The 21,482-nt window shown below is 51.1% G+C and overlaps 9 protein-coding genes across 9 annotated transcripts; 4 read left to right on the top strand and 5 right to left on the bottom strand.

The window, feature by feature from the left end:
- Positions 1-70: 70 nt before the first annotated feature.
- On the bottom strand, positions 71-502 carry PG986_006407 (uncharacterized protein; the record flags this gene model as incomplete). The annotated part of the gene is made up of 2 exons (XM_066842629.1): positions 71-261; positions 364-502. 2 exons carry the CDS (start codon positions 500-502, stop codon positions 71-73), a joined length of 330 nt encoding a protein of 109 aa, XP_066702491.1.
- Positions 503-1,947: 1,445 nt separating this feature from the next.
- PG986_006406 (uncharacterized protein) lies at positions 1,948-3,141 on the top strand (the record flags this gene model as incomplete). Its single annotated transcript, XM_066842628.1, has 3 exons — positions 1,948-2,364; positions 2,593-2,820; positions 2,872-3,141. 3 exons carry the CDS (start codon positions 1,948-1,950, stop codon positions 3,139-3,141), a joined length of 915 nt encoding a protein of 304 aa, XP_066702490.1.
- Positions 3,142-4,155: 1,014 nt separating this feature from the next.
- PG986_006405 (uncharacterized protein) lies at positions 4,156-4,947 on the top strand (the record flags this gene model as incomplete). The annotated part of the gene is made up of 1 exon (XM_066842627.1): positions 4,156-4,947. One exon carries the CDS (start codon positions 4,156-4,158, stop codon positions 4,945-4,947), a length of 792 nt encoding a protein of 263 aa, XP_066702489.1.
- A 9-nt stretch (positions 4,948-4,956) lies between these two features.
- PG986_006404 (uncharacterized protein) lies at positions 4,957-5,172 on the top strand (the record flags this gene model as incomplete). Its single annotated transcript, XM_066842626.1, has 1 exon — positions 4,957-5,172. The coding sequence occupies one exon, from the start codon at positions 4,957-4,959 to the stop codon at positions 5,170-5,172; it is 216 nt and encodes a 71-aa protein (XP_066702488.1).
- A 3,500-nt stretch (positions 5,173-8,672) lies between these two features.
- On the bottom strand, positions 8,673-9,638 carry PG986_006403 (uncharacterized protein; the record flags this gene model as incomplete). The annotated part of the gene is made up of 1 exon (XM_066842625.1): positions 8,673-9,638. The coding sequence occupies one exon, from the start codon at positions 9,636-9,638 to the stop codon at positions 8,673-8,675; it is 966 nt and encodes a 321-aa protein (XP_066702487.1).
- A 723-nt stretch (positions 9,639-10,361) lies between these two features.
- On the bottom strand, positions 10,362-10,751 carry PG986_006402 (uncharacterized protein; the record flags this gene model as incomplete). The annotated part of the gene is made up of 1 exon (XM_066842624.1): positions 10,362-10,751. One exon carries the CDS (start codon positions 10,749-10,751, stop codon positions 10,362-10,364), a length of 390 nt encoding a protein of 129 aa, XP_066702486.1.
- Positions 10,752-12,727: 1,976 nt separating this feature from the next.
- Positions 12,728-13,395, top strand: PG986_006401 (uncharacterized protein; the record flags this gene model as incomplete). The annotated part of the gene is made up of 2 exons (XM_066842623.1): positions 12,728-12,795; positions 12,879-13,395. The coding sequence occupies 2 exons, from the start codon at positions 12,728-12,730 to the stop codon at positions 13,393-13,395; spliced, it is 585 nt and encodes a 194-aa protein (XP_066702485.1).
- A 203-nt stretch (positions 13,396-13,598) lies between these two features.
- PG986_006400 (uncharacterized protein) lies at positions 13,599-15,569 on the bottom strand (the record flags this gene model as incomplete). The annotated part of the gene is made up of 3 exons (XM_066842622.1): positions 13,599-13,643; positions 13,704-15,277; positions 15,353-15,569. 3 exons carry the CDS (start codon positions 15,567-15,569, stop codon positions 13,599-13,601), a joined length of 1,836 nt encoding a protein of 611 aa, XP_066702484.1.
- Positions 15,570-17,255: 1,686 nt separating this feature from the next.
- Positions 17,256-20,994, bottom strand: PG986_006399 (P-loop containing nucleoside triphosphate hydrolase; the record flags this gene model as incomplete). Its single annotated transcript, XM_066842621.1, has 9 exons — positions 17,256-17,573; positions 17,632-18,237; positions 18,322-18,724; positions 18,782-18,886; positions 18,938-18,990; positions 19,046-19,131; positions 19,188-19,265; positions 19,318-19,508; positions 19,571-20,994. The coding sequence occupies 9 exons, from the start codon at positions 20,992-20,994 to the stop codon at positions 17,256-17,258; spliced, it is 3,264 nt and encodes a 1,087-aa protein (XP_066702483.1).
- Between the last annotated feature and the right edge of the window lie 488 nt (positions 20,995-21,482).

The raw sequence follows: 21,482 nt of genomic DNA, 5'->3' as shown, positions 1-21,482 counted from the left end.
CTCACTTTGCAACACGTTCACTGCAGATCAGCTGGGCAACATCTTTAACATCGAAGAAGATGGATCCACCCTAGGCGTCCTGGCCGACCTTGCCAGTCCCGCGGTCAAGACCTCCAAAAGCATGGTATACCAGGTTATGGACTCCGCCCTTTTCCTGACCAGATTCTCGTGCCTGCTCACATGTATCGTTATCATTGTCGCCAAGCGCTTTTTCAACGGGCCCAAAAGCGTCATTGCCGCCCTTTTCATCAGGGTGTCGACCTTAGCAGACGAGCTCCAACGTCACAAGGAACCTCTTGCTTGCCGTGACGCGATGAGAGGGCGTATGCGGTCGCACGAGCTGTCGCCCGAGAAAAAGCGTACCAAATTGAGATATAACCCCTACTGGAGTGTAGGCCGCGTCCTCAACAACGAATTCTTCTCCCACAGGCTCCAGTTGTTGAAGCGTGAGCTTCCGGAAGCTGACAGGGCCACCATTGTCCCCTTCTTGAGCTACCCCCATGATTATCGTCGGTCAGGCCTCTGAGACCGGTATGGTATCCCGTGATCCCTCGCGCACCATGCCTCAGGTTTTGGCGGGTGGTCTCGCGGATTCGTGTGTATCGGCCACAGAGCTAGCACGCAACATGGGCGACTGGATGGATCGCAATTGGGTTCCCAGTTCATACACAACAGTTGCTCAGACTCAGATATGTCTAGATGGCCCCAAAATGCGAATACATTGAACCTCAACTTCACCTCGTCTATTATTTTTATAGTGATACTGTTGCCGCTGACTTGTACGTGTTCTTTTTTTTTTTTTGTCCCAACCGGCACTCTCAGCGGGGACGATAATCATGTATACTCCGAAAGTAAGATTGCCGTCCGTGCGTAATGCGCCAAATAGTTTCCCGTCAGAGTGCCAAGTAGCCGTTTCTGATTCGAGTTTGTTTCAGTCAAAACCGCGCGTTTAAGTCAGGGGGTGCTGTCTCGTGCTGGGCTACGGCACGAATATATCGACCCACCAGCCGATATCAGCAATTACAAAGTGGAACCCTTCCAAAACCACACCCTCTGAGTATATGGGCTAATGTGGCATTGCTCAAGTTTTGCGTCACGGAGGCACCCTCCCCAGCCCTTTGGAATTGGGGGGCCACGGCGTTTATAGACGCGGTCAAGATAGAGGTACTCCACGAACTGGCACCCATGGTTTAGGCATTCGATGGTTAATGAGGGCACAAAGGCAGTTGGAGAACTCTGTATGCAGTGAATCACATTTATTGGGGGCCCAACCAGTAGTTTGGAAGGGAATCACTGCTATCTATCTAGGTATGTCCGAGAGAGCGTCTTGAACCCGAATCACACTATCTGGTCCAAACCAGCCTCGGCGAACAATTTCACTCCGGTACCATGGAAGTTTCGAGGCCGTCTGCAAACCAGGACTTGTGACCTTTCTCGTATCTCGTGTTCCCGGATTGCATCCTAACGGACTATACTATCGTGTTCTTCAGACCCGTCTTGACGCATTGCCTCATGATTTGCCGATGCAATATACCCCGATCAAACCTGTCCATTACGATCCGCTCCACGGCCATCCTCATATCCCTCGGTGTAACGAAGGAAGTCTGCTGCTTCGATTGCTGCTTCGCTCAACTGGCGAGGAGCTATGTTGTCCCGTCGGGCTTGCTGCACGAGAGAGCGGGCCGTATCGGTGAGACCATCCCAGCCGGGGACTTGCTGGATCGGTACCCGTCGCTTCTCATCGGGTAAAGCGCCCTCATCATCTCCAAGAACATGTCGCGAACGCTTGCGCGAAGTCGCGCATAACTCCTCCTCCTCAATAGTAACCTGGTAGATTCTCACTTCGCGTTCTCTCTCGAGCCTTTCTATCGCCACCTGGATCTCCGACGCGGTTTGGGGGGCCTCTACGTCCCACGGCTGTCTCAGGGACATGGGAACAGGGACGAAATGCCGCTTCGCCTTCGGATCCAGGAGGCACCCGGCTCCACAGAGTCGGATGTTGCCGATCATCTCGACCGTGGACGCAATGGGCTGCTCGCGGGGCTCATCCGAAGCTGCATAACAGAAGAATGCCTCGAAGACAGGACAGTCTGGATCGATCGGAGGCTGGCGAGACGCCTTGAGGTCGGTCGTGGCCAGGGGGCCGATGTATTCGGGCGGGGTCTGGTCGAGGATCTCCATGCAGCGCCGAGCGTCGATGGAGTCGGCGCGGATCTCGCAATCCAGGCCGCGGCAGTGTCGACCCAGCTCCTTACAGGCCTCTCTCGCCGTGCTAGCAAATTCGAGCGGATCGTTGATGAGCACCGTGCCCATCGCGACGGCGCGACCGATACAGACGACGATATAAACAAGGTACTCGGCCAGGTACGGGCGATCGTCTTGCCACCTCTTGTGAACTAACAGGCGGTGCCGCATTCGCCGGTGTTCCCAGAAATTGAGAAGCCCGACCTGGAGAACGCCCATGGGTAGGACGTCGTGCGGGTGTTTCTCCTGGAAACGTCGGAGAATTTCCATGAGCTCATCGGTCCACTTGTATGGCTTGAACGCACACAGGTTATCTAATCCTAATTTCCAGACCTTGCTACCGCATAGGTGCTTTTCCAGATAGTCGCCTCGCAGATAGTTGCGTCTGTCATCGCGAGCACTCCGACACAGGACCCCGGGCGCGCTAGGGGGCCTATGGCCTCGAAACTCCTCCTCGTGCTGTTTGTGGAGATCCCCCCTATCCCGCGCCGAGATGTTGTTGTTGTTCAGCACGTCCTTGGCCAGGGCCAACTGGCCCGGTATGCAGTAGAGCCAGAACAGGTTGATTGGCGACGTGTGGGTCTGGCCTTTGGCATCGGTCGTCATTGTCTCAGTGCCATTGTCTAGATGGTCGTTCGCCGGTATGGTACCGGGCAAGGCTTCTGGTGCCGGGCTGGTCCTCGCAAGGCTACCGGCAGTTCTTGTCGAAGTGGAAGAGATCTTTGGGCCGGAGGCGATGACTCCCAGGTTGAAGCCGCTGGCTCCATCTCGCGGCGTGGGGTCGCCGCTCGGCATCTCCAGCATCTTCAGGCCCCGAGGTATGATTTCCTTGAGGAAATACTTGACCTCGTTCTTGGGGTTCCCTCGGACATGTTGTTGGGGTTCGGCCATGGCTGACCGAGACGTGATGGTCGGGATAGTAGGCGGTAGGGCTCGATCTGTCTAGATACGGGGCTCCAATTGTCCTCCGGCGTGGCGTGTCAGGATCAGCTGTCGGCAGTGATGATCGATGCGAAGGAGAGTTCTCTTTCACTACGGACTGGGTATCTCGGTCTTATGACTGAATATTCTCTCATGTAAGCTGCATGGACCAACTTCGCCCTATGTTATGGAACGTTGTTGGTTTTGCTGTCGTGGTTGATGATTATGGAAGTCGATGTGTACTCTGGGATGAAGATGATGTCGGAAGTAGTTGGCGAGATGGCAGGTAATCCAGCTGTTTAAATGAAATGCGAACGAAAGAGTAGTCGTGAGAAAAGTCTGCGGTGGCATGAAAGGCAGATGATCCATCAATTTATCCCTGGCCAACAAATTGATTGCAAGGAATGTTCCAGTTCCCAATTTTGAATTGAATTGTGGTTTGCCACTTCCGCCTTTCCTTTTGAATGCAACTTGATTTATTGATGAGTTACTGCATTCAATGTCGAGCCGGTTTCTCTTCTTGTGACGTGAAGCTCAATCGCTTAAGCTTTCTCCTTCGCATTATCCAACAGTAAGTCTCTCATCTCTCTCATAAAACAGACCAGCCAAAGGTTGGCATATTTGGTTCCGACTTCACTCCCAACCATTCCATTACTCTTCTCTTCGGTAGTCAGTCTGCAACTGTTACGGGACGATCCTTCCTACACGAAACACTGCCCGCCATCCGCGCATTCCTGCTTGGCCCTCAACCTCCGCCGCATCTTTGTCGACTTCCCAAGTCCATGAGAGTCGTAAATTTTGAATTGTTTTTAGAGCCTGGGGAGTATTGGGGTATAATACCTTCTTTTTTGAGACGATATGTGTTGGGTTTGCTCGGTTTTGAGTCACTTGCTTCTGCTGGCCTGCGCTGGTATGAGTCGAAAGTAAAAGAACAAAAATAAAAACAGACTTCCCAAGTCCCACCTACCAGCACGATACCACTCAGTCATCATGGCTGAGTCCATTGCCGCCCAAGACCAGGGCGGCATCGAGGCCCGCCTGCAAGACGAGGTGAAGAAACTTGACGACGCCGAATTCCACTATCGAGCCCGCTTCAAGTCTTTCATCGACACTTACAACGATGCGTCCAAGCCGGTCCTGCCTTACCTGCTCGAGCAGGCCCAGAACGCCACGCTAAGCATCGATGAGTTGAAGAAGAATGTGGCCGGCCTACGTTACGACCTGTACAAGGCATCATTGGACGCCCTCGACACCGCGGTGAAGGAGCACGGCCGCGTGGCTATCGACGAGCCGACCCGAAACGCCATGTTGCTGGAGATGCTGCGAGAGCTCGACCCGCTGTTCCAGGACGGCACGCTCGCTTTTGGCCGCAACATCTTCGTAGGTCACAATTCCATGCTGCGCAACAAGGAGACGCCGCCCCAGGAGTACTTTGATTGCCCTGCCGAACCGAGCGACAATCTCGAGGCGGAAATGTATGCCGTTTTGGATGGGTTGGTGCCCCTGTTGAGGAACAACGTCGTGGCAGGCAACATTCGACCCCAGCATGTTGTTGATGTGTTAGACGACGCTGAAGGCATACACTTTGAGGACCAGTTGGTATATCTAACTTTGGGCGCTCGCTACCTCCGCACGGACTCTGGCAACATCGGCCGATCTGTCCTTTCCATCTTCAAGGGGATAAACGTTCAAGCTGCCTTGGTTGATCTCATGGAGTCACTCTCCAGGACGTACACCGCGGAACAACTTAATCTCATCTTCCACCTTCCGGGAGAGGGATAAATTGGCATCATGAACCAGCTCTTCAGTCCCGATGTTGTCACCGCGAACAGCATGCTCTACAGGATTATACACTCCGCCACCGTCCTGGCCAAGTATTCGTGCCTAGCCACGTTTCTCACTGCGGCTCCCGTGGTTTCTATTCCGCGACCCGAAGACATTTCTCCGATGGTCAAGGACGCGATCCGAAAGTCCACTGTCGCGGACACACCTCACTCCTACAAGTAACTTCAGGAGTGCCTTTCCGAGATGAAAGGGCGAATTCACCTTGGCGAGGTACCGGCTACAGCTGAGGATTCGGCTGCGGAATACAACTGCGCGGACATGTTGGTCTGCTTCACCTTCAAGAACGATTTCTTCGCACACCGGCTCGAGGAGTTATTATCTCAACTGCCCGATCTCGAGCTTGACCTCATTTTGCTCTTCAATTCACGCATCTACGAGTAAAGCCTATATCGTTGCTACATGATTCGGCTGTTTTCGGTGGATACGGGTTTGGGATTGACTTGATAGGTGGATATACACAGCCATAGGCAACTAGGTACTTACCTAAAGTCTCGGGTATCTCAGATAGGGACGTATACATCACCATATAAGCTCACTACCCGTCTCGCTGACCCCCTGCCTCGCTGACCCCCTTTTCCCCACCAAAATCGTAAAAACTTCATAATATTCAAAAGGTTCTATAAAATTAAATAAAATAGGTAAAATTAATCAGATCTTTATATTTTAAAATAAAAGACAATTTAAAGTTAATATAATTTAAATTTAAAAATAACGTGGTTTATTACTACGCGACGTATATTACTTAGCGACGCACTGTTACGACCCGACCTAATCATGCGGCCTAGACCTACTTTGCACGGGTCGGTACCATAATGCCCCGCGGCGCGTACCAGCTCAATCAAAGCCAAGCAGTTAGTCAAGACTCACTACGATTAATACTACGAGTAACGACTAGCCAAGGCACCTGCTGCAATACCTAACCCACGGGTAGGAAAGATAAACACTTACGACCGTACTAAAAAGATCACGGCAGATACGTTACGTGACCAATTACCAGGAACCACGAGTAATCATGGAAGATAAATAAACGTGATCTGGGCTAGGATTACTTAAAGGAAGAAATGATCGCACAATAATAAAAGGTAATCCCGGGAATCGGTAAAAGAGAGATTAGATATATAACGACGAAACCTTTCCTATATATTTTATATAAACACTCTCTACTTCAGCGATCAATCTAAGCATCAATTTAACCTATTAGTGAGGCACCTTACCTTAATAACCTATTGCACTCTCAGTCAAGTTCTACGATCAGTTTAGGATATTATTCATTGCATCAAACGGACGCACTCGTCTGCACGTTCAAGTACTCTCTCGTCTTAGCCAATATAAACCCCAGTACGACTACTAGGTTTCTTTGGACACCCGATAGCCGTTCGTTACACGCACCTTTTTTACTTCTTAACCTTTTTATATAAGTTAATTTAATCATAACGTTTAAAATTAATTAAAACTACTCGCTATTCGATTCCTCGCTTAATTTTATATCCTTTTTATATATTCGCGTATTGTGACCTATCTCGCCGTAGATACCACAGCGCTTTCCACCGGTCGCCCTCCGCTTTAACGAACCCTTATTTTTACTTTTATCGAGCGCTGAACGCTTCTTTTTTACCTTTTCGTCTTATAGCTGTTAAGATTTCTTAATAATAAGGGCTCTTTTAAGCTAAACTCGCGATTTTTTAGCTCTCCGGCGTTTAGAAAGTATTAAATTAGCCTCCTTTAATATATATATTTTATCGCGTATAAGGGTTATTTTATAAGCTATTTTAATTATACCTTTCGCTATTTAGTTTACCGTATTTAAAATCGGCGTCGGAAAGCTTCTTTAATGAGTAGACACCCTTTTTTTAATATAAGTAGAGTACTTAGTTATTTATTAAGGGTTAAACGGCGTTTAAGGGTCGTAAATACTAGCCGTTCCTAGACGGGATAAATTAAATATAGGCGTCCGGAAACGCATATTTAACTTATTAATTACCTCGTTAAGGTTATAAGGTATTAAACTAAATACGCTAAATCTAAATTTAATGTTAGTTTTTATAAAAACAGTAAAATGCGCGGCTTTAAAAAACGATAAAGAACTCGAGCTTAATAATATAGTTTATAAAAGCCTTAATAAATAGCTCGATTTTTTTCGAATAAATACGCTTTAAAAATAAATAAAATACTATATCGAAAAGTTAAAGTAAATATAATAAATAAGGAGGTATATTAATAATAATAATATCGTTATCTTAGTAATATACCTCGAATTCGGCCGAAATATAACTCTCGTAGCCGTCGAGAATTAAAAAGCGGTAGCGACCCTTCGTTTACGATCTAGTATATTTATCGAAGTATTTAATCTAGTTTAAGCCTATTTCGTTATTAGTTTAACTATTAGAAATCGGCTTAATTACTTAATCGCCCGGTAAATCGGTTTCGCGGGACTAATTCGCGAGGTAATATTAACTTTAAATAATTAAAAACGGCGAAATATACTAGCCTTATAAATTAATACATTTAATCGCCGTTGCCTATTCTTAATTACTAAGCTAAACCGACTTCGCTTTTCTACGCCGCTCGGCGCGTATTACGACGAGTATTAACCCGATTATACTTATTATAAAGCCGGTCTCGTCGAAATTTTAAATGTTTTCGTTAATAATCCCGTATTTCGCTTTTATATTCACGACCAGCGTAAACTAGGTAGAAATAACTTTAAAATCCTCACAAAAAACCTTTTAATAATCGTATTAACGATTTATTTTAATCTTTAAGTCCGGGTTACGATCGATAAAACGCCTAACCCAGTATTTACTAACGCGGTCGCCGCCGCGCGACGCGGTAAGGAAATTAGCCATATTTTTTATACCAGCGAGATCGGGAAGCATCCTTCGAATATTTAAATTAATTATATATTTACGAAGTACCTCCTTTTTAATTAAATTTATTTTACGTCGTTTCGGTCGGATTTCGCGTTTTAAAGTTCGGCCGTAAATTTAATAGCGTAAAATTAATTCGAGTATATTATAAACTTTTACTATTACTCTTTAACTTATTTAATTCGGTCCGTTTCGTATCACTTAAATTACTAAAACTATCCGATCTTTTTAAGATTAATTAAGCATTATAGTTATAGAGGTATTACGCGTTAAAGTTTAATTATATTAAAATTAAATTAAGGTGCGTCGCCAAGTAATATACGTCGCGTAGTGGTAAACCACGTTATAAACTTTATTTTATATTCGTTATAATAATATTTTAAATACCTTAATTTATTCTATTAAATAAAACTATAAAAAATATAAAATCTTTATATTTACTATTTATTATAGTTAAATTCTAATAAAACGAAAATTCTTCTTTATATTTTAATTAAAATATTTAAAAATAGCCATTAGTCAATGAGAGGGGGAGTCAGTGAGGGGATACGTGAGCTTAATACCAGTCTTCTAATTATACGATGCCTGTGTAAGTTGAAAATACTCGTGTGCTACATAAGGGTCTTCTAGGCATTACGGCCATACGGCTCAGTAAGTCCATCCACGCATATATTTCGAGATAGCTAACTGTAATCCTACGTAAAGCTGGCGGTATCTGCAAATCCCATGATACCGTCCCAGGCATGCGGGCAACGTGAAACGCTCGACCGGGACAGGAAAAGACGCGGTGCCTGCCTACAGCTTGCTATCCTTCCAAACCGGCTTGCGCTTCTCATTGAAGCTCCTGACGCCCTCGACCATGTTCTCCCCCTTCTCAATCCGCCCATACCACCCCTTAATCAGCATATCCGTCCCCATCTCGGGCCCCACGCCCTCCCACCCGAGCTTAAGCCCCTCGCGGCTAACAATCACCGCATCAGGACTATTCCCCGCAATCCTCTTCGCCCACTCCAGCGCCTTGTCCACCACACTCGCTCCGTCCCGCACAATCTCGTTGACCAGCCCCCACTCCCGCATCTCGGCCGCCGTGTACTGCTTCCCGCTCAGCGCCATCTCGGACGCGCGCTGCCGCCCCACGCTGCGCACGAGCCGCGGCAGCGCGCCGGCAAGCGCGATCACGCCGATGGTGACTTCGGGCAAACTAAACCGCGCCGAGGCGGACGCGATGACCATGTCGCAGTTGATGGCCATCTCCATGCCGCCGCCGAAGCAGAGACCGTTGGCCGCGGCCAGGATGGGCTTGGCACCGCCGCGGTTGCTCATGCCGCCGAAGCCGCCGCGGGGCATGCGGGACGTGGGGCGGTCGTTGTCGGGCTGCTGCTGCTGGCGCGGGGTGGTGCTGGCGCCAGACGCGGTGATTGATGCCTGCGATGGTGCACCGCTGGGCGAATTGGTCGCGGGTTCCGAGGGTCCTGTAGGGCGCGTGTTGATCGCGTTCCACTCCTTGAGATCGGCGCCGGCGCAAAAGGCGCGGCCGGTCCCGGTGATGACGGCGCAGCGCAGCGTGGGCTCGTCGTCGTACCAGTCCCAGAGGCGCTCGAGGGCAAAGTGCTGCGGGCGCGGGATGCAGTTGAGCTGCTGCGGGCGGTTCAGGGTCACCAGCAGCACGTGCGGGGCAGGGAACGAGACCAGCGTGTCGGGCACGGGCGGCGGCGGCGAGGCCAGACCGGCGGGGAGGCCTGGGCTGCTGGCAGAAGACATGACTTATTCGGGCTGTTGCTTAGACACGGAGACCAAGTAATTACTTAGGCAGGCAATTATGGAGGAAAACAATTGCTTGCTCAAGTAGGGACGGACGCGTGGGGCGTAGGCCGGGCAATTGTCCGGCGGATTTAGTGCTAACGGGAATCAAGCTTCGACAGGACAGAGCGCTTTGATCGCATAAAGATGAAACTAAGATCGGATAGAATGCTTCAATTGAGGGAAGGGTGCGTTTTCAAGTATGATCCATTTGCCTCTCCGGCGGCTTAAGTTGAATGAAGGCAAAGTTACAGGGTGACGTTACGACGTTGTACGGGAATTGAACCTCGGCTCCCCCAACCCGCCGCTGTTTTGGCCCCCACAAACTTACCCCGGGCGGGCCTAACTGAAACCAGACCTTTGGTGTTCTTGGCAACCTTCAGGGTTAATTCCCCCACGAACAACTAAGTGACAGGTCCTACGTTTTGCAGAAGTAAAGTAGAATCACAACGAATGCAAAGCTCGCCTGACAACGATTAAGGTGCATAATCACATATATGTTCATTTTTACCAATTATAGTTACTTCATATGAAGCCAAGCTTCCAGCAGCGCGCTATTCTGCTGCGGCCGTTCTCGACAGAAGGCGTCTGCTCTCCAACTGTGGCTACCTTGCGCCAAGCGACACGAGCCACAGAATGAGAAGCTGGAGTACCAATGGCAGCTTGGCTTCCTGTACTGGTCTCTCAATCTGCTCGGGAGTTGGCGGGGGCCGTGTTGGTATTATCGTGATGCTCCGGTGTATCGCGCTTCTGCGCCATTGAGCTGTCCGCCGCGTCGGTACCGACTCGCTGGGACTCCTCGCGACCATCCCTTACATCCGACAGACCGCTTCCGTCGGAGTGAAGTGGTTCTCTAGGTGTCTCCTTTGGGGATATCGGTCCGGTAGTGCGCTGTACTAGGGATAGCATTGACACTGCTCCGGCCCGCAGCTCCTCCGCCTCCGGGGGTGTCAGGAGATTGGTGATGTGTGGCTGCTTAACTTGCTCCTCCATAGCTCCCACTCTCCCATCTTCAATAGTCGCCCCTTCCGTCTCGGCGCTGACCTGGTAAAGGGGCTTCGGGCCGGTCTGCATTCCAGGCCCGCGGGACTTGTTTCATATCGGGTAGAACCATCTGATCAGGTATCGACCTCGCCAACTCGTCCAGCGGAGCCTTATACACGTTATCCCTCCCGCCAAAGTCCACCATTGTCGTAGCAGCCTGGGGCTCGGCCGGGAACTTAAATCGCTTAAACCTCCGTTTGACCCGGTGTTTCAGATTCGAGATTGTGCTTTCCAGGTGCCCGCTCACTTTCACCTGCATGAAAAACGGCTTTCCGTCGTGCTCAAAAGCAAATGCCGTGTAGAAGATACTTGAATGATTTGGCTGCCGTTACATCGCCATACTCACCATCACCATCACCGCTACCGCTACCTCCGTCGCGATGGAGAGTTGTCGTTTCAACCGCATCTGGACATCTGCCACCCATGCACGCAACCTCCAGGGCCACGGCAGCCGCAGCTGTTCTTTTATCCTACAACGCCGGCCAATCTTGTGGTTATAAGTATCAGAAAAATACCGCCTTATCAGAGGATGGTCGGCCATGAAGCCCTGGGAGCAGAAGCCGCCTTTCCCCAGCCATACCCGGGTCCAGAATTCAGCAAGGCGCCACTATCGGCGCCCATACGAAATCCGGGCAGCAACCGTACCGGCCGTCGCACGCACCTTCGCGTCCCGCCGCGCATCGTTCAGGTCGACTATCTTCCCTCGTCTCCGTCATCTTCCGAATCGCCTGTCTCGGAGGTTGGGGATCCCCGATTGGCGGGGTAGTAAGAGACGGAGCACCCGACTGTGAAAAAGAATAGAGGGCTTGTGGTGGTAACGTCGACGAACTGGAAGGTACAGGTAAAAGGCCGATATTCAAGAAATAGATCTCGAAGTTGGTATAGTAGACTCTAGGGAGGAGAAATTAGGGGAGTAAGATCGGAACCAACAGCCCGAAAGTCGTGCCTCTACGCTGTGACGAACCAATCTTGATGGGCATGGAAACTCGGACAAAACCGAATACAATACACTATTATCTGTGTCGTTATTTTTGTCATGTACATAAAGCATTGCCGATTCCCGAAAATCCGGTACCTCGGCGCCGCCACCTCTAATCAGATCAGGGCCTAGAAAAGCTTGCCTGAAGCCGCCAGAAGCCACTTCAGCTCAAGTTTTCTCCCGGGTTTTCTTCCTGCAACATCCGACCAAGCACGTGGCGCCCAAACCCAAGAAAGAGATTCCGTTTTCCCATTTGACTTCGTCTGACCATCTAGGGTGCCCGGGTGCTAATACTGCAGGGGCCGTGCCCACCGGCCCTCGTGCATGCCGAGCCGTATTAAAGCTTCTCGTGTGCCAATATGCACTGTCCGTGAGACACAGGGGCGCCCATTCCCGGGGGAGAAACGAGGCGTTCGTTACAAGCATTTCAACGATGTGCCCGCCCGCCCAGGTTTGACCCAGACTCAGTCGCTAAGCCTTTCATTGGAAGGGTAGGCTAGACAGCGGTGGAAGACCTACATGCCGGTGGAAGCAGAATAGGGGTAGCTCCTATATCGACTTTTCGACCCTCTCCACATCGGAAACCAATGCTTCCAATTATTTCTAGTCACCGATGCAATCACCCCCTAGCGACCGCAAGCCATGGATCGTCCGCCGTGGCTCTGAAATTCCACCGCGCGCTTTTGCTTGCACGCGAGATGTTGCAGTTCTGTATGGGGGCCACGGGATGTTCTCAATCGGTCCCGGCTCCCCGTGTGGCCATTGCCATTCGGTCGGTATTGAGGTACTTTAACTTTCTGCTGTGCCCAGAGCCCAGAGTGGTGGCTGTTGGACCGGGCCCTTCTGGAACACCACAAGGCAACTGAGGAAATATGTGGCGTACATAAGCAAGATGTAAATATATAGTAGACAGAACCCTCCGTTGTCGATCCCAACCCGTGCAGATCTCTCCTCGACTCCCAAATCTTCTATTACCTTCCCGATACCTAACTTCATTCCCAATACACCCCATTCCACCTTGCGCAGCATGGTCGCCGCCGACGCCGCCCTCGACTGCTTCGTCGGAGCCTGGGGTTTCATCAACGCCACCCTGACGTAAGCCCTCTACCTCCCTCCCTACCTTCTATCCCCACCTACCTAGCTTCCCATGGCTCCCCGAGGTACTAACCCCCGAACAGCAACACCACCTCCGGCGCCCTAATCCCCGAATGGCACAGCATGTACCCTTCCGGCATCACCGTCTACAGCGCCACCCGCTACAACAGCTTCATCATCACCGCCAACGACACCACCCAGCCCGAGTACCGCCCCAAGGACCTGTCGCTGCCCGCCAAGCCCACGGATTCCATCGCCGAGTGGGCCACCGTCGCCCAGCACAGCCTCGCCGCCGGCGGGCCCTTCGTCCTCGCCAACGTGACGGTACCGGGTGGCAAGACCCCCTGCAACGGCGGCAGTACCAAGCGCGTCGGATACGGTGGTGACCACAAGGAGGAGCACCACCGCTACGTTGGCGCCACCGGCCCCTCGGGCATCATGCACAACCACTTCACTACCGCCACGTTGCCGAGCTGGGTCGACTTCGACCTGTCCAGCGATTTCGAGTTCTTCGACGACTGCAACGTCCATGTGTTGCGCACCTCCTTCGGGGACGTGCTGCAAACTGTTTTCTTCAACCGTCTACCGGAGCACGCATAAGACTGTGGTTGAACAGGGGAGGGGTATCACGAATTTACGATGGGATATGACTGTGACGGGCAAAACGGACGTGAAAGACTTGTTCTTTTTTCTGGCGAAGTGTTAATGTGTTTGCAACAGCCAACGGTCTGTTATAATGTATATTTTGTATTGATTTAATAAAGGGGTTATACACCATTACTGGCATCAATCACTTATGGAGTTCAGCTGAAGCTTGCGCCTGCCAGCTTGACAAGCTCGGGGAAGATCTGGCTCGCTGTTAGTTATTATACGTAGGAATTTCATAGACTAGTCGTCAATGCACTTACCGGTGTTCCAAAGCCCGTCACTGGGTCCCAACCCTTCTGAGCCGGGAATCCCGCGGTGTCACAGCCGTGCGCGCTGCCGGACGTGATGTCGTTCACTCCCTTGCGGCCGACAGAATAGATCCAAGGGTTCAGGAATCCCATGGGCGGCATGCCGGATGCGATGCGGGCGTCGTTGAGCAGCGAAATGATGCCACCCGTCAGCGGGCAACTGGCACTGGTACCACTGATGGTTCCCTCGGTACCGTTGTAGAAGTAGGCGAAATACATGCCCTGGGCAGAGATGTCGGGGTATCCGCGACCCTTCTTGTTGTAAAGGCCATCAAACGTGCCGTTCAAGCTCTTGACATAAGCTTCAGTCACCTGCTTCTGGTACTTTGGTGCCTCAAAGTAGTTGCTGAAGCCGCCACCAGACGTGTAAGCACCGTAATGCTTACCGGCCCGGTCGAAGGGAGGGCGGTATGCGACAACTTCGGGCTGGAACTTCATGGTGGCGCCAATAGTGGTGACGTAGGGGCAGCTGGAGGGGAAGCCGGGGAGGAACTGGGTGGTGTTCTTGCCATCGTTAGACACGCACACTCCGCCGTCAGGACCGACACCGTCGTCGCCGCTCGAGAAGAGGATAGACGTGCCTCGCGCACCGGCTCGGGCAAACTCTTGGCACACGCGGTTTGCGTAAGAGCGGGGGACGGTTTGCTCGTCATCACTATACGAGGTAGAGATGACTTGCGGGATGCTGGGCTGGGACAGCAGGTAGTCGAGCCAAACCAGATACGGCTCATTGGTGTTGTCCGGGGCCATTTGCGAAGGAATGAAAGGCGGACTGCCTCCGGTCGAATAGCTCTCAATCGGTGTGCCCCAGCTGATTCCAGCGATGGCTTGGACGTCCAAGTTGGCTTCTTTGTCGGTGCCATCCGCAAGTTCCTCTTGGGTAATGGGACCGTCACCAGGGCCGTTCGCGATAGTGAATTGCTTGAAGTCTCTGGCACTGGAAACTGCTTCGGGGTGGTACTTGGCGAGGAACTTCTCGGTATCCGAGCGAATGGGATGCTCTCCAAGGTAGTTGGTGAAGCCGACTTTGTTGACGTCGGCGGCGCGTGTCTTGTAGCCCTTGGTTCCGTACAGGGTTTGGAAGCATTCGGGGGTCACGGAGCTGATGTTACAGACCTTGTTCAGCGTCGAATTGCTTGGCGGGGTGTAGGCGGGAGGAATCCAGCCAGCATCCAGAACATGGTCGAATCTTTCTGCGCGGGCGCGGAAGAAAGAGGTGGTGGGCTGGATCGTGTCGATGTGGTCGTGCAAGTGCGCAGGGAGCGACCACTTGGACGTTCGTGCCACGCGCGACCCGTCGGCATGCTCATAAGTGTGGTATTTGGTGTCGAGAAGACTCTCAATCTTGTCGACGGGAAGCGTCACTGAGATCCAGTCCTTCGCAGTGCTGTAGCCCGCAGGCGCGACACCGTTGTCCTGAAGCCACTCGTGGACGAGATCCAGGGCCTCGTCGCTGGGCTTGACAAGGTCCTTGACTTCTTGCTGGGAGAGGTGCTGGCCATAGCGCGCGTGGGCAGGGTCAGACACTAAAAACTGCCGGTTAGCTCAAGTGCCACACCTCGGGTCTAGTTACGGCAGCTGCCGCAGTCAATTCAACTAACCTTCGTATAAGTGTCTCTCCAGCTCTTCGAAGTTACTCTGCTTCAGGCCAATCTGGATGTTCATGACCTGATCGGCCGAGGCACGCTCGACTCGCTTCCAACCGCGAGGTGCATGATGAGTCTCTTTGACCTGGTACGGGGTACGAGCCTTGATTGGCGAAGAAACCACCGCAGTCGGGGCGAGCAGCGCCAAGAACGCAACAGCAAAGCGACCCATATTGCTGCAGAAGACCGAACACTTGGGAAGACAGACAAGCAGGCAAACTTGGCTGAGGGGTGGCCAAGGAAAGCTTGTCTTGCGTCCCAGGACCTGGGACAGCTTTTATATGCGCAGGCGGGTACCGGGGCAATTGGCTGAGCAAGGAAACTTGTGGGATAGCTGAACAGCAGAAAGAAGCAAATGGCAGAAGCAAGGGAGCCGATCAGGCCGTGTTTACCTGATGATCGGCGGATTGCAGCATTTTGCCCATTGGCCGGCCAGGGTTGTCCTCTGCCAGCAGCGACGACTCCATTCGCCAACTTGTCGCTTTTAGGAAGGTAGCAGCGTTTTCGGGAAGGTCTTTCAGCATCGACGACTCATCGGAGCGGATTCGCCCTGGGCCTGGTCGGGCAATTGCCGGGGCTGATTGGGCCTATTGGGCCTAATGAGCCTAGGTTGCAGGGCTACGAAGCTTATCATGCGTGCCCTCTTCTTGTTCCCCATGTACGTCGCATGCCGAGCGGGGAACCATCCCATAGTGCATGCCTACTGCGTCCTAGACTCCTACCAGCGGCCAGGCACTGGTATGTAATTGATTAATTGCAAGCTTAATCAACCGAACACGCTGGGCGTAGGATTTCGCGGGAGGTTTCGTACGACCGTCGCCAGGATATGTGCAGATGCCAATTAATATCGCCGGAGGCAGTATCAGCCCACTCATCATCGTCGTCTATCTTGCCCACAAATACGTCTTACCCAAGTTCCGCGCCACAGGTGTCTCCCAGCCTCCAGCGTACATTGCAGGGACTGTGGGTCTTCGCTGGACGGCGCGCAATTGTGTAGCTGTGATAACGTAAATCGCGCTCATCATTCATCTGTCATTACCGACGCCACTGGTCACGACGGCTACGCTCCCATCTCCTTGGCAAGGCTTGGTGGTTCTGTCTGAGATCAAGTTGTATCGTGTAACCCGAACGTTCCGAGTCTTGAGGTATTATGCGGTGTACTTTACACCACTGTGTGCTTAAGTACTTAATATGAAGCTGACCCCCCAGCATAATGTCCCATTACAGTGCTTGAGTGCTAACCAGCTCCGATTGCCGGTGGCTCCAAAGCTCGCCAACACAACTTGGGACCGGTACGTAATTGGGAGGCCGCATCAAAACAGCACAACGAGTCGGGCGCTCTAGGGTCGACACATTAAGTAATTAAAGAGTCAAACACTTCACCTTCAACATCAATTCTCCTTTCCGCTTACCAAGATGATGTGTTTCGGGCCGTTTTCCGCCCTATGATACGGCATACAGACAATTCTTTAGACTGAAAGTACGGATGCAGCAACACCGCAAGTGAGAAACCTGGGACTATGTAGATATGCATATTCGTCTAATTGTGCTATGTGGAGATTGCAATGTCTGGATAGAAGGCAATTCAGAAGTCTGTTGGTTGAGTAATGTTCGCGAAATTCCTCGCGAGATTCATGGACCCGTCGTCCGCAGTTGAGCCTCCTATCAATTGTCGAGACAAGCCCGAAGAAAAGAGGCTCGGTTGGGTACTGAAGCTCCTCCCAAGCTCATATAGCTTGGCATCGCCCGTGCGAGCAGTGATTTCTCTTAGTATTACATTTCCCTACACTTCAACAAGTCGCCCGTGATGCCTCGAGGGGGTAAAGAGGCGAAGAAAGCTTGTCGACATGTGTGCCGACTAAGTCTTGGTGTGGGCTTCCACGACAGAGTTGCCATTGTCGTCTTCTGCGGCGTTGCCAATCATTTTGACGAAGTCCTGGCATCGCATAGCCTGGCCGATCTTGTCCTTCTTATCTTGCTGCATACGGTAGATCCGTTCGTCGGCAGTCTTGCGAACGAGGATGTGCTGGATATATGTTTCCTTTTCTTGACCCATGCGGAACACACGACCAACGGCTTGGTTTTCAATCGAATCGTTCCACCAGGGGTCGACCATGATGACCCGATTGGCGCACTGCAGATTCAAAGCAACGCTGCCACATTTCAGTGATACGATCTACTCGATGTCAGTAAGCTGCTTCTCCACGGCACCCTTCCTTAGGGACTAGACCTACCATCACCTTCACCTCGTCTACCCCCTTGAAGGTTTCAATCGCTGTCTCTTTCTGCTTCTTGGTCATTTCACCGAAGTAGTAGAGAAATGGGACGCCCTCGGCCTGCAGCATTCGACCAAGGATTTGACCCAGTTGCACGAATTGGGTGAAGATGATTATCTTATCATCTGGTGCGTCTCTCAGCCAATCGTTTACGGTTGCCTTTACCATCGCAGTCTTGGCACTAGGGGTCATAGGCTGGGGATAGTTCTGATCCAGGGCCTTGAGGAACATGGTCGTCGTACTTTTCGCACGGGGCTGGACATTCTGGTAGTCATTTCCCAATTTCTTGCCGTCCCGACCTTCTTTGTTGCACGCTTGAAGATCCTCGTAGCGCTGCTTCTGCTGTTCCAGAGCCTTCATAGCGGCGATCTTCTGGGGAGTCATGCCGAATTTTGCCAATACGGCCAGTTCTTCGGGTGAAGGCTGGTTTGGGCTTTCTTGCTCAACTGTCTGGCTTGAGGTTGAGCCTGGTATCTGTGCTGGCTTCCATTTCTCGAGCACTCTCTTGCACGTCGGACACTTGGCCCTGTATCTTCCCTCTTCCTTGGCTGCTGCGACCTCGTCCTCGATACAGCCAAGGCAAAAAAAAGTGGCCACACTATATCCTGATGTCAGTGGACCACTTCACATGGGGATTATGGGACTCACAATGTTTGTTTGAGGTTCTGTAAGTTCGCCTTGGCAAACATGACAGACAAAGTCGGTCTTCTCATCCAATAGAATATCCAGCAGGGGGTCGATATTCAGCTGAGACCCAAATGCGCTGGCGCCGAAATTGTTCCTGGCTCCTTCGTCACGATATAGCTTGAGCTGTTGGAAAACTGGTGTTGTTCCAAGTCCCTTGAGCTTGTCCTGCATTTTGCGAACGTCTTCATCGCACATTTTGACTTTCATTACCGATTCCAGTAAGAAGGGATGGGCTGTCGCCTGTCGTAGTTCCATCAGCAGAACCAAGAATAAGCTGATACTGTACGAGTTACGCGACTTGCCCTCCTCTTTGGCTCTTTCGAGAAGTCGCGTCACCATCTCCTGGAAGCGCTCTTCAATGAATCTATACCCGGACATATAATTAGTAACGACCCGTCTTCAGCTAGGGATTTGAATGTACCTGTAAATGACGCGTTCTTCCTCCGAGTGATCTATCCACTTGTGTTCCACGTGCTTGGGTTTTGCAGGCCAGGATTCTTTGCCGGCAAGCTTATCATGTTGTTTTCTAAGCATGAGTTAGTTAAACCCAATTAGCCAAGTCTCGATGAATACAGACCTGCTGAGCATGATCGTGTCAATGATGGCTGCTAATTGCTTGTCGTTATTCGGCTGTCATTCGATATTAGCAGCGACTCTCATATTTGATGATTAGTGTAGGCCTTACGTCCTTCAGATTATTCATCCTTTGTCGAATCTCGTTCTTGGTTGGTAGCCAGGACACGCGCAAAAAGTCCAAGTATGGCCATAATTCTGTAATGATATAAGCATGAAATGAGACCGCTTGTCAGAGGATAATAGGAACCTACCATCCACCCCGTTTTGGAGTGGTGTGCCTGTCATAGCCCACCTATGCTTTGCCTGTAGCTCACGGCAGGCAATAAATCCTGAGGCGCGCTGTTAGTAAAACTGTATTGCCACTTTCCAATGCATACTTACTCCGAGTAAGATGATTCTTGATATTATGAGCTTCATCGAGCACGACTCGAAAGAAGCTCATCTTGAATAACATGCCAAGATCCTTATCTTGGATCTCATGTTTCTCCTCGTCTGTGCAGCCCGGAGAATTGATATACTGATGTTTCTCCGTGGACAAATAATTTAGTTGAACCTCGTCGTAGCTTACGAGGCTTTTAATGGATGTTAGCGTATAGGGCTAATTTACTGAACCTTGCGAAAGCTTTGGACTTACATGATGTTATGTTTCTCCAGGTTTCTCTTGTTTTCGCCCTTCTTGGCCTGGAACTGAGTGAAGGTAAAATCGTCGTCGTCTTCCAGATGCTTCGGAATCTCAGAAAGCCATTGGGAGACCGCATTTGCAGGGACAACGACCAACGTTGGTTTCGGTTCACCCTTTTTGGGTCGGTTGAGAGCAATGCATACCAGAGCCTGGATTGTCTTGCCCAAACCCATGTCATCGGCGTTAATACCACCACGATCGTCCCCGAACTCTTTACCAAGCATCCAATGGCAGCCCATCAGCTGATGGCTTGTCAAGGTTGATTTGATGCCCTTGAGTTTCCATCTCGTATTGGCCAAATCGGACTCATCGACAGCCCTACATCTGCCCATGAAACTCTGGGAAGCGATTTTGAGACGGTTGATGTCCCGCTTCTCTGCTTTTGCTTCACGAGCCACGGATTGTTCGTCGGGTTGCGTATCGTTTGGCGGTTCATTGGCCTCATCTTGACTCTGCTGGGCCTTCGGTGCTTCGACGGTATCATTGGAGCTTTGGGCACTAACCAAATGTCTCAATTTCTTATCTACCATAGCAGAGCCTTTGCTGGTCTTACGTCTCTTTGCAGGATCTTGGGGTGCGGGAGAGGGCTTATCAAACAGGATTTTTCGCTTGGCTTCATTCTTCCTGTTTTCGCGCTTATGCCAATCTTCCATAGTTTTGGCGACTATTCTGCGCCTCTTGGGCTGCTTGTTCGCCTTCCCACTTGAGATTGCGTCCGAGGATGATTCTTTCCCGGGACCCATGGCTTGAGTGCCAGGTACTGGTAGGTCCAGTCCAGCCCCGGCTCCTTGCATCTGGTATTGAATGTCCTCAAGCCGTCCTGTGTCAGTTGGAGTACTCGACTTGTGAGCTGGTTCAGTTTCCAACTTGTTTGCCTCCGTAGTGTCTTTGTGAGATTTTTCGTTGAGCAGGCTACGCTCGCTTAGGGTATGGGAGTCCTTGACTTGTTCAAATCTGTTGTTGGCGATGACCTGGGACCCGCGTCCCACTGTGAACCGTCTGTCCGCATATCTCGACATAATCTTGTATGTGTCCTTGAATTGGCTATCTCCTTTTGTATTCCCACCAGGATGAGTGCCGGTAGCAATTTCTTGTGTATTGCGATCATTCGGGTCTTCTTCAACCTTGATACGCGGCTCAAGTTCCCCATTGACATTGGGCTTTGGTTCGATCGGTGCTCGATGCGGCGCGGGTGAGATATCAGTATGCTGAGACACAAACAAGCGGCCCTCGTCGTCTTCCACATTGGCCGCTACAGCGTAACTTCTGGGTCGTGCCCGCGGTTTGTCATCGTTAGACATTGTGACGTCGGCCTCATCTGAATTTCGATGATTATTGTGGTCGTCCGTTGAGTCACCTTCCTCATGTGACGCCATGATGAACTTCAGTGTCTGTGGTCCCAAATGAGTAATTATGCTTGGTGCGACTCGCTGTGGTAAGTCGCTCTTGAGAAGCCGGGATTGGACTTGTGCGCTCGGGTAGCAATGAGTCCAGCTTAGAAGCCAGTTTTGTAGCCTCGGCTCAAGGTGTCACCAACTACTCAGTTGATACCTGTTGCTCAGAGCTAACTGTGCTCTGGAAACTATGGTAAGCGTTGCGAGTAGTATGGTGCGGTTAGTTGAGGGCTGAAGTTTGGTCGACCGACAAGGACAGGGTCGGTCGCGACAAAACTGAAGAGGGCGGCTGGATCTGCGAGACCCACGACGAGTTTTGAGGTAAGGCGAGGATGGAAACCAGAGATTTGGACCACTCAAGATCGCCCAAGAAAGACTTACTTGTGGGTTAGTCGTCGTCTATGTCGGTAGAGTTTCCGTCGAACGTCTCGAGTGGTGCTTGCCAAAATACTTACCAGCGCAGACTTCTG

Source organism: Apiospora aurea (genome assembly GCF_038362705.1).
Source record: "Apiospora aurea strain CBS 24483 chromosome Unknown utg000004l_segment0_segment0, whole genome shotgun sequence".
Taxonomy (NCBI): domain Eukaryota; kingdom Fungi; phylum Ascomycota; class Sordariomycetes; order Amphisphaeriales; family Apiosporaceae; genus Apiospora; species Apiospora aurea.
Note: the sequence above shows the minus strand (reverse complement) of the source record. Positions and strands in the feature narration are given on the sequence as shown.